This window comes from Pipistrellus hanaki (assembly GCF_964339955.1).
Source record: "Pipistrellus hanaki genome assembly, chromosome: 19".
NCBI classification, from domain to species: domain Eukaryota; kingdom Metazoa; phylum Chordata; class Mammalia; order Chiroptera; family Vespertilionidae; genus Pipistrellus; species Pipistrellus hanaki.
In genome coordinates, this window is record NC_140521.1 from 23,024,735 (window position 1) to 23,043,554 (window position 18,820).

Below are 18,820 nucleotides of genomic sequence, written 5' to 3' on the forward strand. Positions count from 1 at the left end.
AGCGCCACGGACCAATGGAGATAGAGGTTGAGCGGTGGCGCGGCGGGTGGTGGGCGGAGTAACCCCGGGACCTAGACGGGAGCCTGGCGGGGTCAACCCCGACGAGCGGCCAGCGCATGGCTGTGTGGGCTTCGGGGGGCCGCCCGGGCCTTCGCGGGTGCCTCGCGGCCGGCAGGCTCCTTTGTCCCCGTTTCCAGAGCCGCGGCTCCACGGGCATAGAAGACGGGGACAGGTAAGTGCCTGGCTGGGGAGGTGACTGACACCTAGAACTGTCTCCGCCGTAGTTACGTCACTGCTGTGACGTCCTGCCAGGTGAGTCCTCTGTCCTGACGTCACCGTATTGATGTAGGCGCCGTGGGAGCCAGAGAACAAGGTTTCTTTGCACCAGCAAAGTCCGAACGAACTCAGGGCGGGGCCTACCCCTTGTGGGCCGAAAGGCCGGCCGCCGGGCTTCACGGTTAGGAGGACCTCCGTTCAGTGTCGCACCGCTCCCCAAAGCAGCTTATACTCTGCTCCCCAAAGCAGCTTACACCCTCAGACACAGACACGCTGCGTGATCCAAACATGGCTGTCAGCGTGGACTTGGAAACCTGCACCCCCTTCCCGGCCTCAGAGCCTGCAGAGTGCCAGGAATTAATAATGCAGCCAGATGTCATTCCTAGATCCAGTATCTTAACCTTTGAAAAACTTTGTTATGTCATATTTTAATGTTGAAATCTGTATTAAAGGTGTTATATTGCTCTTTGAAAATGCCAGCTTTTAAAATTGTTTTTTTAAAAATATATTTTATTGATTTTTTTATAGAGAGGAAGAGAGAGGGATAGAGAGCTAGGAACATAGATGAGAGAGAATCATCGATCAGTTGCCTCTTGCATGCCCCCCCACTGGGGATGTGTCCACAACCAAGGTACATGCCCTTGACCGGAATCAAACCTGGGACCTTTCGTCCGCAGGCCAATGCTCTATCCACTGAGCCAAATCGGTTTCAGCAGCTTTTAAAATTGTTTGGCAATTCTTTATTTCTGAGGATCTTGAAGTTTCATAGAAAGGACGTGGCCCATCTTTCTTTCCCCACAAGAGGCCCTGACTTGGGAGAGGGTAAGAGTTTGGGGTCTGGAGTGAGATGGTCTTCGGCATAAGTCCCAGCCCTCCCTGTTCCTTCCTGGGTGACCTTGTCTGGTCGTGTGAGTAAAATGGTCACAGGTAGTGCCTTCCTTTGGAGCTGTGGGAGACTCCGGGGACAATTTCGGGATATAATGCTGGCAGTCCCGTCAGCACAGCGCAGGGACTGTGGGAAAGTGGTGGGTAAGTTATCTCAGTGAGTACTTATTGAGCTTCTGCATTGAAAAATGCACTACATCAGCTACTCAAATCCTCTACCACTGCCGACATGAATGTGGGCAAGACACAGGGCTTACAGCTAAGAGGGTGCGGAGGGGAGCAATGTCCACGAGAGCTAAGCATGAGGGGTGAGTGCGGCTTGGAGGCTATGAGCAGCCAGCTGGAAGGCCCCCCCCACCACCACCACCACCTCACCACCTCTTGATGTCTGTTTTCTCATTAGGCCACAGCCTCCTTCGAAGACACCCAAGATCCCCAAGATTTACACCAAAACAGGAGACAAAGGTAGGGTGGGACAGGTGAGAACTGCAGAGACACGCAGGCTCCATTTTAAAGTTCTCCAAATTCTTCGCAGCCATTGAAAAGTGTGTGGCAGCTCGGCTCAGTTATTACACATAAAATAGACATTTTTCTAAGAAGTGCATATCAGGGGGGAAAATCTCATTTTGGGCAGCTGAACCTTTTTTTCCCACAGGGTTTTCTAGCACCTTCACTGGAGAAAGGAGACCCAAAGACGATCAGGTGTTCGAAGCCTTGGGGACTACAGATGAATTAAGTTCAGCCATTGGGTAAGGGAGAGGGACTGGGTCCGGGGTGGAGCTTGAATTGGGCATCCATAAGGTAATTAATGACGCCTTGGCGCCTGCCGGCTGGTCTGGGAGGTTGCCAAACCTTGATGACCCTGCCTTGGCCTGGAAGCACAGGAGCATCTGGTCAGCGCCACGGGCTGCCGGGCTGCAGCGCCCTCCCCCTGGCACTGCTGCTCCTGTGCTGGCATCTGTCCCACGCATGGGAAGCTGCCCTGCCCACTGCCCCTGGCTCCCTCACTCTTCAGGTGAGTACATGTGTGCCCTTGAGGGGCACGTGTTAAGTGAAAGAAGTGAGTTGAGCCCAGTATACAGTGCCTCAGATGCGGTCCCTTTTGTGAGTCTTGTTTTTTAAGTAAGCACATGCACAGCCAGAATTTAGACGGTGGACTCAGAGTTAGTCAGGATTAGCCAGCTCATGCTGTGATAACAAGCAACCCCAGACCTCATGGTTTACAACACCAAAGCTGTATTTCGTGCTCTCACATCAAGCCCATCACAGGTTGGGCGTGTTTCTGTTCCAGAAGATGTCACTCTGGGACCCGGGCTGGCGGGACAGCCTCGTTCCAGGGCAGCGCCGGGCCTCGTGGCAGAGGGAGCAGTGATCACGCTGAAGCTCACACGGGCTCGGAAGTGACACATACTTCTGCTCCCATTTCTCTGGTCGGAGCCAGAGACATGCCTGACTGCAGTGCAGAGCGAGGGGCAGCACATGTTTGATAACAATGGTCCAGTCCACCAAGCCCAGCCAGCAGCCAGCTGTTGACAGTGTGAGGGGCACTTATCTCACGGGCTTGTTCAGAAGCTCTGTGGGAATCAGACAGGCCTGGCTTCAAATTCTCTGTCTCTGTTGACTGGCTGTGCAGCTTCAGGCAAATCATCTGGCCTCTCTGAGCCTCAGTCTCCTGTTTTGTCAAATGATCACAGTAATGGCATCCATCTCATTAGGTTCTAGTCGGGATTGAATAATAATTCCATGTTCACCTTAAGACAGTGCCTAGTGCAAATAATAATAATGCCAGCAGTTGTGATTATTAAAACTTACCTGTTTGTGGCTTCTATTTCTCAAGGATGGGCTGACCAGGTGAGACCTTCAGGACAGCTAATGGGAGGTGTAGGTGGTCTGTCAGGAGCGTAGAGAAGGCAGACCCCTTGGCGTGGGGGCTGGTGGGCGGTGGGCAGACACAGGTGATGTGGGCAGAGAGGACGGAAGGCGAATCCTAGCATCAGTTACTTAGAATCAGCAAAGCCATCGCTTCCAGTGATGTGGGCAGGGGCCTGGCGGAGCCTCAGCTGTGGAAGCTCCCTTTGTCAGATACGAATGGAGCATCTGTGTGCCAGGCACTGCTGTACAGGGAGCCTCGGCCCTGCTCCGTGGAGCTCTTGGTCTGGTGGGGCAGGGGTAGAGCAACCACAGTGGTGGGAGCTGGGATGGGGCAGGCACCGAGGAGGGGCCTACAACTGGCCGGCATCATGAGAGCATGCTCAGAGAGCACCTGCCGTGTGCCAGGCGTGAGGCGTACTGCTGTGCAGGACAGAATGTGTCCCAGCCCAGAGGCCCTTCCGTGCACCCAGCGGGGGAGACCACACTGGACTGCCAAGTACACGTGTGTTCAGTTCTAATAGGAAGCGGGGCCAGGGAGAGGCCCTGGTGGTCCTGCCGCCCTTCCAACACGGTTCTCTTTGCCGCTGCCCGGCAAGGCGGACCTGATCTCCTGGAGGGGATTTCCTGCTGGTTCCTCTCCTCTGGCTCCAGGTGGCCCGGCCACGGGGAGCCCCGCGGTGCTGTCGCCCTGCTCCCCGGCTGCAGCTGGCTCCCGCCTACTCTCTCCCGCTCTGTGGCTCCTGGTGGCGGCCCCCAAGGAGCAGCTCTCTCCAGGCTCCAGGGCACCGTGAACCCTCCCTGGTCCCGCCAGGCTTCGGCTTTTGCCAATCTTGGCCTCATTAGCAGTTTCTATAACTCTGCCCCTGCTCTGTTAGCCGCTCCTTTGCACAGCTTTTCTCTGGGAACCCTTCACAGGCACCCCAGTCCCTGCCAGGACCCGACGGCACGGAAGTGGAGTGCAGAGTCCCAGGGAGGCCAGTGACCGACCTGCCCTGGTCACCTTCTTTCCCCACCCCTCCTTCTCAGGAAATTCCCACCTGCTGCATCGCTTCCTCAGGAAGCCCTCCCTGAGCCCCAGCCAAGGCCAGGTTTTCCAGAAATCAAGCCCTTTCCTTCAGAGCACTGACCTCAGTTCGCAGCTTCACCTTTGGTCACGTGATAGTTCAGGTCTTCCCCTCCTGCTGCATAGAGCTCACCACAGAACCGCCTGGACCTGCCAGAGTAGGCACTGAATAGGACGTGGTGACTGGATGAGTCATGAGTGTAAGAAAAGGCATTTTGAGGAACAAATACCCTTAACCTAGTGGAAGGTTATGATGTTCTTATTGTCAGCAAGAAATGGCACCGAGGCTATTACAGCCAAGTTAGCTACATGGCCCATCGCCTGAGAATCCCTGCCTTCCAGCGAAGCAGGGCCTGGATGGTAAGTTAGAGCAGATTCTTTCCTTTTCCCTCATAGGTTTGCTATGGAATTAATTGCGGAAAAGGGCCACCCATTCGCTGAAGAGCTTGAGAAAGTGAGTAACATTTTTTGTTTAGCCCTGAGGCCTGGTGACCATAACTGGATTTGGCATTTGATCATTGCTTCCTCTCTGTGTCACCTGGGGCTAGTCTCTCTTCCTCTGAGCCTCAGTTTCTCCGTCTGTAAAATGGGGACACACAGATAATACTCCCTCATAGGCAGGTGGTGAGGAGTGCTCCTAGGAAAGGAAATGGAAAGGGTGGTCAGTGGTCCCTGCCCCCCAGGGGACATTTGGCAATGTCTGGAGACATTCTTGGTTGTCACACTGGAGGCGGATGCCCGGGGTGCCGCATACATCCCGTGGTGCACTGACAGCCTCCAGATAAACCTCCAGGAGCGGCCTGAGGGATTCCTCTTGGCCATCCCTGGGCGCTCGACGGTCATTGTCTTCACAGCCCAGCTGTCCCCAGGGGAGCCAGGCCTCTCCACAGGGCTTGTCCGACATGCTGGCACTTCAGACAGTTTCCTAATTAGCCTTTAAATGCCAACTAGTTAGGTTCTGGCAGTCCCCCAGGCCAGCCCGTGTGCCCTGCTGTCAGGTGGCGCCTGCGCAGGGAACCAGGAGCCACACAGATCTTCACTCGCTCCTCCTGCTGCTTCCCCAGATCCAGTGCTCCCTGCAGGACGTCGGCTCCGCCCTGGCGACACCCCACTCCTCCGCCCGGGAGGCTCACTTAAGTAATCTTCTCTCTGAGGCCCGTGTGTGCTCAGAGGGCCCTCAGGGTGGACCTGAGCCGGGGGCTCTCCCGGGGTCACCTGGGGCCCCGTCAGCCTGGCCCCCGGACCCTGAGCGGGTCATGGGAGGGTTGGGCAGGCACCGGGCAGAAGGGAACCAGCGGGCCGGTTTCCTCGGTGCTGGGGCGAGGGGCTCACGGCCGTGTCCTGGCTCCTCAGGACGCACCACGTTTGAGGCGGGGCGCACCCTGGAGCTGGAGCAATGGATCGACAAGTACTCCAGCCAGCTCCCCCCTCTCACAGCCTTCATTCTGCCGGTAGGTACTGGGCCGCCTCCCCCCGGGGGGCTGCAGGCCACGCCCCCTCTTTAATATTTTAGTGACAGAGCTGCCCTCCACATGCCCTGCCCTCCCAGCACTGTCCACTCTGAAAGTGGTGCCCACCTCTGCATGCAGAACACTGTGTGCTGGGGGCAGGGTCGCCCCCTCCCCCCTGCCTCCCCCCCCCCCCCCCCCCCCCCCCCCCCCCCCCCCCGCGCAGCTCTCTGTCTGCACTTGGCACACCCGCCCACCCCCCTCCACCAACGCCCGCTTTCTCCTTCCAGTCGGGAGGCAAGAGCAGCGCCGCACTGCACTTCTGCCGGGCCGTGTGCCGCCGGGCGGAGCGACGGTGAGGGCCGGGGAGAGGGAGCATGAGGCTTGCGGGGGGGGGGGGGGGGGGGGTGTTTACCTCCTTGTCATCCAGGCACCACAGCAGACCTTCTGGCTAGATGTAGACGGGCCAGGACCCAGGTCACCTCAGGGGCTGTGACTGCTGGCTGGGCGGACCCTGGGCCTGCAGCGTGCTGATCCTGGGAGGTGGGTCCCGTGTGATGCTGTGACTCCTCCCTTTCCAGCGTGGCGCCTCTTGTCCAGATGGGTGAGACGGATGCAGACGTGGGCAAGTTCTTAAACAGGTACTTCCGGGGGATTTGGAGATCTCCCTCGGAAAAGCGAGACACCATGGGAAGTAACCACCACGGAGGGGCCGCACTCATTCACCTCATGTTCACTGAGGACGTGCTGTGCGCCAGGCGCTGTGCCGGGAACGGGGCGCGCAGAGCAAGGCGGTAATCCCTGTCCCCAGCGGGGAAGGTCTTGTGGGGAGAAGCTGCCGTAACCACCAGCAAAGAACACCATCAGCTCAGAGGACAGTGTGGAGCGGGGCCTGCTCTGAGGCTGGTCACCAGGAAGACCTGGCAGGGTCGTGGTGGGGCCAGGCAGGAGAGCGGCCTCCTGGCCAGCCTTCCCCGGCGAGGCCCCTGGGCAGAGGAGCTGAGGACACGGCCAGGCAAAGCGAGCTCAGACCGGCCCGGCTTAGGGCCCAGCACAGGGCCCGAGTCACTGGCTGGGCAGGGGGTCCCGGGAGCCCCACCCTCAGCCTGGCAGCCAGGTCACCGCTGCCCAGGCCTTCTCCACGGGGTTCTGCTCCAGCATCGGCTTGTGTGTGTAAGGCCAGGTCCAGGGCAGGCCAAGCTGGGAGCCGTCCTGAGTGTCCGGGAGGTGGCCGCAGCCAGGACTGGAGCGGCCCCTCAGGGTGGCCCACTCCTCGCACGGGGACAGGGCCCAGGCTGTGCTGGGTTCCGACAGCTCGTTCCTCCTTTGAGGGGAGAGGGATGTGGCAGTCAGGTCACAGCAGTGATTCCTCGGGAAAGGGACCAGGAACGAGGGGGTCTGCCGTGCACGGCCTGGAGTGTGTGGGTCCTCAGACCAGCAGTGTCTGCGTCACTGGCGTGGGCTGGACCTGCCGAACCCCAGGCCCGGCCCAGCTTTAGTGAGAATCTGCAGGCTGCCCGGGGCCCCAAGGACTCGGGGCATGTTGGTGTGAGAGGCAGTGGTCCTGGTCGCTGGAAGGTGCGGAGAGCAGTGAGGGGCCCAGCGCGCCAGCCTCTGAGGCTGTCCCTAGGAGCCACCCAGCCTGGCGCAGGCGGGCACGTGCTCTCCCGGACGCGGCTCCCAGTGCCGCCGCAGGCCCAGGCTGGCCGCTCCTCTTCGTGTGTGTGTGTGTGTGTGTGTGTGTGTGTGTGTCCCTGCTGCCAGGACACATGGCAGGCTTCCTTCTTGAAGGCTGTTATGGGAAGGACCAGTGAGCATCTATTGCCCCTTTCAGATCATTCCGTCTTCTTCTCTGCCCCTCCAGACTCAGCGACTATCTCTTCACGCTGGCCAGGTACACAGCCATGAAGGAGGGGAAACAAGAGAAAATATACAGGAAAAACGACCCGTCGGACTGAACCGCAGGCGCTGGGATAATGGAAAGGGGAGCCCTCCTGTTTCCCTCGGTGGGGGCCCACAGGGAGAGGAGGAGTGTGCCCTTGGCCCTGACCCCGGAGGACTCACCCAGGGCCGGCGCGGTCTCTGTTCGCACTCAGCTGCTCCAGACCCCGCACTCCCCTCAGGCAGCGGCTGCTGGAGACTCCTGCCCGTCATGCTCTCCTCGGCCTGCGGGCGGGGTCATCTGCGGGAAGGAAGGCGGTGATTGTGTGATGAGGGGGATGCACGGGAACAGAATAAAAGTGGGAAAGGCGTGAACTGAGTGTGTGTGGGAGAGAGGGAGAGCCCGGCCACCGCCAGCTCCGCGTCAGGGACCCGGGGTGGCAGCGGCCTTGGGAGCGTCACTGAGTCCCGGTGCCGCCGGGCCCCGGGTCACGTGTAAAGGGGAGGCAGGCGGTGTGGGGGCGGAGGCTGGGAGCCACCCAGCTGCGCATGGACAGGTGAGGCCTGGGAAACACTCACCTGACGCCCACGTGTGCATGGCGGGTGCAGCCTGCAGGAGGCTCTCAAAGGGCACCCTTCCCCCATCCAGGGGTGAAGAGAGAAACGCCACCCCTTAAAGGAAGGGAAGTCCTGCGGGCAGAGGGTGTCGAGGGCTGAGGGGGGACATTCTCAGCTCGAGGCAGGCAGCTCTTCCGTTCTCAGGCTGACACAGATGGGACGGAGCCCCGATGCTGCTTGGCTGGCGTGTGCTCAGATCCAGGCCGCGGCTGTGCTTTATCTCCCCTGTCACCACCGTGCCCTCCCGCCGTGAGACAAGGCCACCGGTGCCAGCCGTGTCCTTGGGAAGGAGGGATATTGATGGAGGGCGAGGAGACAGCCCGGGACCCTGAAGACTCCACGCTGCCAGCCGCAGAAAATGACTTGACAAGGGCAGGCCGCCGATGCCGCTGATGTGCCTTGTGCTCCATCCCAGCTGAGCGCCTGCTTAGCCTGAGGCACAGGAGGCTGCCGGCTGGGAGGCAGGTCCGGCTGGGAGGCAGGTCCGCCGGCGTCGAAACCGTCTTTGCTTTCCTCGCCTCCTCGCTGGGAATTTTGCTGGAGGAACAGGCACATGTTCCCCCTGAGTCCTTTGTTCCAGCAGCGTCAGGGGCCTCTTAGGCGACAGAGCTGCTGAGGAGCCGGCGGCCGAGTGACAGTGGCCAGTTCCGCCCGCCTGGTGAGCCCAGGCTGGGGCGCAGGTGCCGGTGTGGACCCGGGAGCAGTGGCAGCGCCAGGCTGCCCTCGGAGGGCTTTGCTCCAGGAGCTGCAGCAACCGGCCCCATGCGCTCGGTTCCGCCGGCTCCTCAGTCTCCCCTGGAGGAGCAGGACGGAGTAAAACAGCCCCCACCGAGCTCCCAGCCGGGGCGAAACCGCCCCCAACGGGCGAGAGAAGCTCTCGGAGCAAACAGCCTCCGAAGGTGGAGCTCTTCGGAACAAGGCACGGCCTGTCCCCAGACCCGTCCTCAGCCCTTGTGGGAGGGATGATAGCCCAGGTTCCAGGGCCCTCTGCAGCTGCCCCCCCATCCCCCCACCCCCACCCACAAAGGTTCCCTGAGAGACAGCCAGGCGCAGGGCAGACTTGGCATCTGGAGGGTGTGCCCGGTGCCACCCACCTGGCAAACAGGAACCTGCTTTCCTCTCCCGCAGCGCCCGACAGCCATCCTGGAGCCGGCCAGAGGCACACGGCACCCGTGCACGCTTGTCTGGTCGCCTCCTTGCCTTGAACCCAGGCGGACAAGTTGGCAAACTGCACAGATAAAACACATGCCCTCCCTCTGAAGCCCGCCTCACCTGCCTGCACCCCTGTCCACCTCAGGCAGGCCGCCCGCCAAGCAGGTGGGAGAGGAATGCAGGCTTTTAGTTCAGCTGCACCTTGTGGATCAGAGGTTTTTGCTTTTGCTTAACTGTGATTTTTAAAGAGACTGAAAAAATAAAAAACAAAAAGACTTGGAAAATATTACCTCAATTACTGGCGTTTGGGGCGCTCCCATACATTCTGCTCCCAAGAAAGCGCCTGGCCTGTCACCCAGCTCAGTCCAGCTCCGGGGACGCCCGCGAGGAGCTGGTGGTGGGCATCCCTTTGGGGCGAACCCGCCACATCGGTGGTGCCGGCCCGAGCGCCACAGGCGTCATCTCCACGCCCCACAGCAGCCCGGCGGGGCACTGTGCCGTCAGGTGTGGAAAAGGCTCACAGGAACCCACTTGTCTCAGGGAGTCAGCTCCAGAATGTGGGCCAGGATGTGGCCTGTGACTCCCGGCCCCGTGCTGTCCGACCAGCCGCCGCTTGACAGTCATGTTCATCACGGCCGGGCCGCGAGGAGTGTCAGGCCTAATAGATTCTGCTGTCTCATTTCTCAACCTGCTTCCCCCGGGCTGGTCTCTCATGGCTGTTGTTAATGCGCGTTCTTCACCGAGTAATTCCCAGCCGAACTTGTAACACAGCTCAACGACAAGGTCCCCTTGGCAGCAATGCCACCCTCGCCTCCTTCCAGCCCGTCCTCAGCAGCCCCGGCAGGTGTGTGGTTGCTAGTCCCAGTTTTCACCTCGGAGCCTTTAAGAATCCAGACGCATTTCGAGTTTAATTGCATGAAATTCTTGGTGTAATAAATTCTGCGTGAATGCTCATAAGTCAGTGCCTGGGGAGGGGCTTCGTGGCCACCCCTCCCGTCAGACGCGGCCCGGGAATCTCCCCGGCAATATGGACCCGGCGGTCTGACCTTCATGAGGGACCTCACTCACCTCCCAGCCCAGCTGGGGAGTCTTCCCCCGCCTCGGCCCATGGCTTTCTCCTCTGGGAGCCCAGGCCGAAGCAAGGAACGGGCAGGCCGGGGACACCCAGGAACTTTGGGGGTGTCCTGAGACGGCACAGGATCTCATCATGCTACTCAGAATGATGCACAATTTAAAATGTATGAATTATACCTGGAATTTTCCATTTTTGGACCATGGGTAACTGAAATCATGGAAAGCAAAACGGTGGATAGGGGGATGTGGGGGCGGGGGGTGGGGTGGCTGCTGTAACATCTCGAACTGTCTAACCACTCATCCCCCGTCCTCACCTTTGGTAACGGGATGGCTGCAGCTGCCAGGGCGCAGGGAAGAAGTCCAGAGGCCTGGCACAGGTAGCAGCTGAAAAAGAAAAGCATTAACGTTGAATCACGTTTTATCCTTTCCGAAGTGCTTTCTAACAGCCCCGGAGGGCCGTGAGCAGCGGCTTGTGTGCTTAGACTTGCGGAGGGCAGGGCAACAGGAGGCTTGCAGGAGCCTAGGGACCCAACTCTGGAAGTGCTGTTGGGTACCTGTGAGCAGAAGGCCATCTGCATCCCCAACTGCACATGGCCTTCTGCTCACAGGTTGCCTCCCACCTGCATGGGGAGACCAGCGCCCCCTTTTGGTCAGCCATGGGCCCCCATGACACTCGGAGGACCCACCACCCCCACCACGGGGCATATCACAACGAAGTGTCAGGCATCTTGGCACGGTGATGATGAGGATGTGACACAGTCAGGTGGGGAGGGGAGGAGAGAGAGTATCTTGAACTACAAGCGGCCTGTCGGAGGAAGGGGAGAAGCAGGCACCAGCAGAGGGGACGCGGTGCAGCCTGGGGAACGGGTTAAACGGCAGGAAGGCATGCAGCGGACCAGGACTGGCAGTGGCTGGGGCCCCCCTCCCCACACTGGGTGCCCCAAGGCCCGAATCCTGGGCGAGCAGGTGCCTCTACTTACGATCACCTTGGAAGGGTCGAGCACACATCGGAGACATATGTTGCTGAGGGTGGTCTATTCTTGTTTATAAAATTTATGGCTTCACCTCGATTACACACTGTCACACCGGGAAGGATTGGCCCCAGAGTCTCTTGCCGCATGACTGCTCAGACGTGCGTACATCTGTCAGCTCGGCGGGAGCTGTAGCGGGGAATGAGGCTGACGATAACTCACAAGCTCGCTGTCCCGCACCGGGCGGGCGCCGGGCCTCGGGCACAGGAGCCTGCGTGGGGAGGTTAGGGTCCGGCCGGGCGCGGCAGGGGCATCCGTGTCCTGCCCCCCCCCCCCCTACAAACGGCCTGCCAGGGGCCCGGGCCGCGGAGGGGAGAGGAGGGCTTGATTCTGACGGTCCCGGGGACCAGGCCGCTGGAGGGACTCCCAGGCCGCGCTGTCCGCTGTGGGGGACTGGGCGCAGGTACGACTTTCAGGAGGACAACTCGGCAACGCCAAGTCCTAGAAGGCACACCCAGGGCCCACTGTTCCAGCTGAGAGCGTCTCGGAGGAAATAGGTCGGGAGCCATTAGGACTTTTTTTTTCAGTTCAGTGCTGCTCACTGCGGGGAACATTGGGAAGCTAATGCCCACAATGGGGAGCTAATTGTTCAGTATTTGAAATAGCTAACAATAAGGGTTTATACGAAATGTCATATAAATCTATAAATCTATTAAATGATGGCGCATACAGATTGATTTCTATGGAAAATGGCTCACAATATAGGAAGTAAAAAAACAAACACCAAGTTATAAAATGGTACACATGGATCCAGATCCTACAAAAAGTGTGTGTGTGTGTGTGTGTGTGTGTGTGTGCACCACAGAAACACAGAAATATGCAGCAGCTGTTCTCTGTGTTAATGTCTCTGTGTCATGGGATTCGGGGTGTTCAGCTTTCATTTTTGTTTGGGTTTTCCTTTTTTTTAAAAGAAGTTTGGGCTGGATTGACGAAGGCGCACTTAGTAACAAACACGCTGGCACGGGAAGGACCCGGCGGCTGGCACTGCCCTCAGCGCCCCGGGGCTGTCTCTTGCTTCAACTGTGTCTGAACCGACCAGACCCAGGGACACCCCTCCTTCCAGCCTCTGAGCTCCCTCCAACCGCTTTCCTGCCACCTCCTTGGAACCACCTGGCCATCTTCAGCTCCGAGACCAGCCAGCACTGCTTCGTTGTTGTTTCACCTTAATTCCTCATTGCGGACAACCAGAAGCTCCCAGGCCAGCGGAACCAGTCCTCCCAGAGGAGGCCGTCCATGCGGCCAGCCCTCCCCCCGCTTCCTCCCGCCGGCCTCGCTCCGGCTCTGCTTGGCCCACAGCCTGTGGCTCCTCCCCAGGAGGAGCAGGCGACACCCAGGGCACCATGGCAGTGCCTGGCCTCGGAGAGGAAGCTGGTCAGGTCCTGCTGGGGCTGCAGCCCTGGGCTCCTTGCAGCCCTCAGCTCTGTGCTTCCTGCAGACGGGCTTCGGGGTGAGAAGTGGAGCTGAGCCGCAGGCACGCTCTCCTGCAGAGAGAGGCCCACATTTCACACAGCCTCTGGCCACGCTTTAATCTACACGTTACCTGTGAACACCACACCTTTTCCTTTCCTTGTTTACTTATTCACCTGTGTATCTCTAAAACCATCAAGCGTGGGGGCAGCAGAGATGACTGTTGACGCTGTGATCCCAGCTGTGTCTGCAGCCCCTGCAGGCCGGAGGCAGGTGCTCACTGCTCCCATCTCCCCTCCACCCCCCCGAAAGGCCTCCTCACAGCCTGTGTTTGCGTGGAACCTTCGTGTTTAGTTTTTAAATGTCCACATCCGTGGCCTCACGCCCTTCCGTAAGGTGGTCAGGAGCGCGGCTGTCAGGAGAGCTGAGAAATGCGAGGTTGCACGGACCTACGTGGGTATGATGGACACGCCAGGTCACGGCTGTGACAATCGACTCTGAAATACGAATTGTGTTCGCTGTCATCCGGGGACCACGCCAACACCCGCCCACAGGCCCTCCGGCCGGCCGGTGCACAGTGCTGAGAGCCACAGAGGCTCCAGCCTCGGGGGAAGATGTCTACTTTCCAAGGAGCCACAGGTGAGGAAAAGCCTCGGGCCCCGTCCGTGGGTCACTTTTCCTGAAAAAGGGGAGGAAGTGTGGGCGTTCACCCTGACTGGCTCTGTTTTCAGGTAAGTCCTCAGTGTAAGTCATATGTGGGTCCTGGATTAATGAGAATTTATTTTTATCCCCGAGCCTTCTCGCTGAAGCTTAGAGCACTGTTCTTTGCCTGCTGGGTGAGGTTGCCATAGCAACCCCTTCTGGGGCTGCTGCTCGCTCCTCTGTCTGAGGTGCCTGCAGACGGGTGAAGGGGGCCGGCCCCCGCGGAGAGGAGAGGACTCGCACGCCGGGCGCCCCTCCTCCGCGGGCCCTGGGCCCTGCCAGGGCCAGCGCCTCCCAGCAGCCCGGTCCGAGCTCCCCAAAGGGCATGTCCTGGCCGCTGCCCTGACCTTGCTCAGCCTCCTGGGAGGACGAGGCCGGTTAGAACCGGAGCAGGCACAGCTGCTGGCAGCTCTTCCCGGCCATGCTCAGAGGGTCCCAATGGAGCTGCAAACGAGGCTGGAGGGGGGTTCGGTCTCTGGAAGCAGCAAACCCTGCGGGGGGGGGGGGGGAGGGGCGTCTCAGTGTCTCACCAGCCGCTGCTGAGAGGCATCTTCCACAGGAACTCCGAGAAGTTAAATATCTGACACCGTCCCCTCCCACTCCATGTACACGTTACAAGTATGGACTGCTGTGTCAAGTGCTAAACAGGATGTTCGTTTATAAAGATGCTGATATATTAGAGGTAGTTTTACTAACAGGTGTTAAGAAAAAAGCAAGAAACATTTACCGATCAAAGCTGCCTCCCGGGCCCTGAGGACACGTTCATTTGCTCCAGGAGAGAAGGCTCATCTGATGCAGCAGCTGCAGCCAAACTCCCCGCTGATCAGTTTCCATGGTCCCGGCCACCCCGCCGCCTGGCCTCCAGGCAGGTTAAGAGACACCCTCACCACCGGCTGCTGGCGCCACGCCCCGGCACTGAAGCTGAAACACCACATGCACCCTCTCTGGCTGGTGCACCACGTCAATAAACTCACCCGACCGGCCTGTCTCTGTGTACTCGGCAGTTTTGGGTTTTGTGTTTCCTTTTCAATAAAAATCGTCAAAATCCTGTGACTTTGGGGCATGGGGTCACATCCTGGTGCCTGCCAGAACCATGTTTAAATTTCTAAACACAGACCAGCAGCCTGAGGGGGTTAAAGCGAGTCTCCGGGGCCCGGCCTCCCCGGAGGAGAAGCTTCCTTCGCACAGAGAGGAGGTGAGTGGTGAGGCGGAGAGGCCCATTGGGGGGGGGGGGCCCGGGAGGCTGCTCCTGAGCTTTCCTCCGTCTCATCAGAACCTGCCCACCTGCTCCCTCACCTGACCCTGTGTCCCCACCAACGCCCTGACTTTACCACGGGGGCGCTGCCACGCTGTGACTTCAGCTGGTTTTGGAATTAGCCTTTGAAGAACTGAATTTTACGTGTGACTCTCAGAGACCTCCACCTCTAGGCTCCCAGGCGAAGGTTATCTCAGGGAGCTGCAGGCGCTCTCCGGGTTTTGTCTTCCTGGAGCTGAACGTGGAAGCCCCGGTCTGATTTTCTTTTCCCAAGTTCTCCAAAGGAGAACTCGCGTGAGATTCGGGAGGTGGGAGGGCAGCAGCAGCCGTTACTCTCAGAAGTCTGTAACAGGCAGACAGACAGAGGTGTCTGCGGGTCCCGATTGTTCTTGCTCTTCTCAGCTCGGTGTCCAGCCTGCCGTCCAGGCTGGCCGTGCACCCGCCCAGGCAGTGCCAGCTTACGGCAACCGCTTCCCGCAGGCCTCTCCACGGACTGTTGGTTATAAAATTCCATGGTTCTTTTTATTGGAAAGAATGTTCAGTATTAAGAGATCTTCCTGCCCTGTATGGTTTTGCTCAGTGGATAGAGTGTTGACCTGCAGAGTGAAGGGTCCCAGGTTCGATTCTGGTCAGCGCACACGCCCAGACTGTGGGCTCGATCCCCAGTAGGGGGCGTGCAGGAGGCTGCTGATTAATGATTCTCAACATTGATGTTTCTATCTGCCCCTCTCCCTTCCTCTCGGAAATCAATAAAAATATTTTTTTACATACTTTATTGACGTGCTGTCCTAGGGCTTCCTTTCTGAGATGACTTTAGTAAATTTTCCTGGAATTATGGAAGTTGGTCAATGAACTAAATTATCTGTCATTGATCCTTCCTTCCCTCATTCTATAATTCTAAGCACACCCTGAGACTCTGTTATTGACATTAATATCATTTCCTCATACGTGCATGCAGGGCCATTTTAGGTGACATCTGGGAAGACAGAACAGGCCTGGAACAACCAGAGTGTATAAGAAATTGGGAAATTTGTCAGGTACTTCCAATGTTTTCACATGTGAGTCTCTAAACGACCCAGTGAAGGGAGCAGGGCAGAGGTGGAAACGCAGCTGTTAAACAACGTGCTGTTTGCAGGGCCTTTCAGTCCCTCGCCGCTGGTGTGACCCAGCTGGGTCAGGCGCCTGACCCCCCCCCCCACCCCCGAGGGACAGAGGCTCCCCAAGCCCGGGCATCACCGCCGGAAGAGGCATGGACTCACACGCTACGAGGGAGCGCTGACAGGAGGATGTGCTTTGGTTGAAAAGAGAGGAAGACCTGGCTGCTAGCTTTGTGGCGCGGGGTAGCTTCTTAGCTCTTCTGAACTCCACTTTTTTTGTTGTTGTTGTTGATATTTTATTGATTTTTCACAGAGAGGAAGGGCGAGGGATAGAGAGCTAGAAACATCGACCAGCTGCCTTCTGCACACCCACTACTGGGAATGTGCCCACAACCAAGGTACATACCCTTGACTGGAATCGAACCTGGGACCTTCCAGTCTGCAGACCCCCCCCCCCCGCTCTATCCATTGAGCCACACCGGTTTTGGCTGAGCTCCTCTTTTAAAAAGAGGAGTGGTTTCTGCAAGTTTGTGACAATTACACTCGGTAATGACACAGCCACATCGGCACAACACAGGCACATGGCAGGAATGGCACCCTTGCCGGCACTGATGTCTCTGTGCGGGGTCACCCTTCACCTGAATCTCAAGTCCTTTCCTCCGAGTTAACTTTTAAGTCTGCTGATATGACCTTCCCTGAGCACCTGCTCATCCTAAGGCCTCCTCTCACCACGCTCCTACCCCTGTTATTCCACTAACAAATGCTGTGAAAGTGTAATCAGCCGATCACACCGCTGGTTTTGCACCAACACTTCTTAACTGTCTCCGTTTCGGAATGCCCCATCCCTTCCCTCTGCCGAGACTCCTCTTCCGGCCAATAATGATCCCCGATCACCAGGTCTCCCAGCCAACCGTTACCCAATGCACGCTGCTCCCGCACGTGCTGGCCTGGTGTCCCACGTGAATAAATGACACCATGTCGGACAGTAAGAGAGATATGAAGAACAAGAAACAGGGCAATGAGATGGGGAGTAGCTTCAGGTGGGAGAGTGGGCGGGAAACTAGTAGAGAAGCGGGCAGTGCCACTCTAAGAAGGCACTGGAGACAAACCCGAGTGCAGGAACCAGCCAAGGGCCGAGAGCATTCTGGGCAGGTACTTTCTATAATGGGGAAAAACAATAGGTTTGAGGTGCATTTTATTTTTTTACTTTTTTATTTTTTAAAATATATTTTATTGATTTTTTTTAGAGAGGAAGAGAGAGGGATAGAGAGTTAGAAACATTGATGAGAGATAATTATCGATCAGCTGCCTCTTGCACACCCCCTACTGGGGATTTGCCTGCAACCAAGGTACATCCCCTTGACCGGAATCGAACTTGGGACCTTTCAGTCCACAGGCCGATGCTCTACCCACTGAGCCAAACTGGTTTTGGCTGAGATGCATTTTAAAAATAAGCATAACTGGACCATTCTGAACAAGACAAAATGGTAGACCTGAGTGTGAAGAGAGGCCTGACTCAGGGAGGCCTTGAGAGGCGATGGGGAGGATCTAGATCTTATTTAAGTGCAGTGAGATGCCGCTGAAGGGCTTTAAGTGAGGAATAGTCGTGTTTTATGGAACACAGAGAGACACTGCTGCTGCTGCTTCGAGACTGAAATGATGGTTTCACCATCAGCAGTAAGGGAAGGTGAACCTCAAACTGGAAAAAGTAAAAAAAAAAAAAAAAAAAAAAGGAATAACAGCTCTATCCGGTTTGGCTCAGTGGATAGAGCATCGGTCTGGGGACTGAAGGGTCCCGGGTTCGATTCCTGGTCAAGGGCATGTACCTTGTTTGTGAACACTCATGGATGTTTTTCTCTTATTGATGTTTCTAACTCTCTATCCCTCTCCTTTCCTCTCTGTAAAAAAAAACAACACCAAAGAACATGCATACCTTCTGGGTAACAGCTGCTACAACACATATATATATATATAGAATAACAAAGAATTTAAATGAGTTAAAAACTCTCAGACAAGGCCAAATGTATTTCAAGGCACTTAAGGTATTTGACTGAGAGTCACTGCCAAAACTCAAGAGGAATGTGAGAAATAGAGAACACCAAATGATCCTGTTTTCAAAGAAGACAGACAATTGCATTGTTCTTAAATCCTCATGTGAAGTCCTCAAAGTGGGGTTGGTCCATATTTATGAAAGACCATGGTCATCATTAGGAATAAGCACAGAAAGAAGTGAGAATAAATCATGTAAAACTAAGCCAGCTCTCCTGGTGGCAGTGATGGTGGAGGTGGTGGTGGTGGTGGTGATGGTGTTAGTGATGATGGCAGTGATGGTGGTGGTGGTGATGATGGTGTTGGTGGTGGTGGTGATGGTGGTGGCAAAGGTGGTGGTGGTAGTGATGGTGGTGGTGATAATGGTGGTAGAGGTGGTGGTGGTAGTGATGGTGGTGGTGGTGGAGGTGGTGGTGATGGTGGTGATGGTGGTGGTAGAGGTGGTGGTGGTAGTGATGGTGTTAGTGATGATGGCAGTGATGGTGGTGTTGATGGTGATGGCGATGATGGTGGTGTTGGTGGTGGCGGCGTTAGTGATGGTGGAGGTGGTGGTGGTGGTGGTGGTGGTGGTGATAGTGGTGGTGGTGATGGTGATGGTGGTGGTGGTAGTGATGGTGTTGGTGGTGGTGATGGTGGTGGTGGTGGTAGAGAGGTGGTGGTAGTGATGGTGGTGGTGGTGGTAGAGAGGTGGTGGTAGTGATGGTGTTGGTGGTGGTGATGGTGTTAGTAATGATGGCAGTGATGGTGGTGGTGGTGGTGGTGATAGTGATGATGGCAGTGATGGTGGTGGTGGTGGTGGTGGTGGTAGAGAGGTGGTGGTAGTGATGGTGGTGGTGGTGGTAGAGAGGTGGTGGTAGTGATGGTGTTGGTGGTGGTGATGGTGTTAGTAATGATGGCAGTGATGGTGGTGGTGGTGGTGGTGATAGTGATGATGACAGTGATGGTGGTGATGGTGGTTATGGTGATGGTTTACTGGTATAGAATTCTCAGATTGACAATCTCTTTTCGTC

General features: G+C 57.2%; 1 protein-coding gene across 2 annotated transcripts; it reads left to right on the forward strand.

Annotated features, from left to right (window-relative positions):
- Positions 1-38: 38 nt before the first annotated feature.
- On the forward strand, positions 39-7,796 carry MMAB (metabolism of cobalamin associated B). 2 transcript variants are annotated; one of them, XM_084868441.1, is made up of 9 exons: positions 39-232; positions 1,565-1,626; positions 1,817-1,910; positions 4,493-4,550; positions 5,161-5,233; positions 5,450-5,547; positions 5,835-5,899; positions 6,126-6,185; positions 7,409-7,796. In XM_084868441.1, the coding sequence occupies exons 1-9, from the start codon at positions 117-119 to the stop codon at positions 7,500-7,502; spliced, it is 720 nt and encodes a 239-aa protein (XP_084724567.1). In that variant the 5' UTR covers positions 39-116; the 3' UTR covers positions 7,503-7,796. The 2 variants fall into 2 exon arrangements, with proteins under 2 accessions (XP_084724567.1, XP_084724568.1); XM_084868442.1 differs by lacking the exon at positions 6,126-6,185.
- Positions 7,797-18,820: the final 11,024 nt, after the last annotated feature.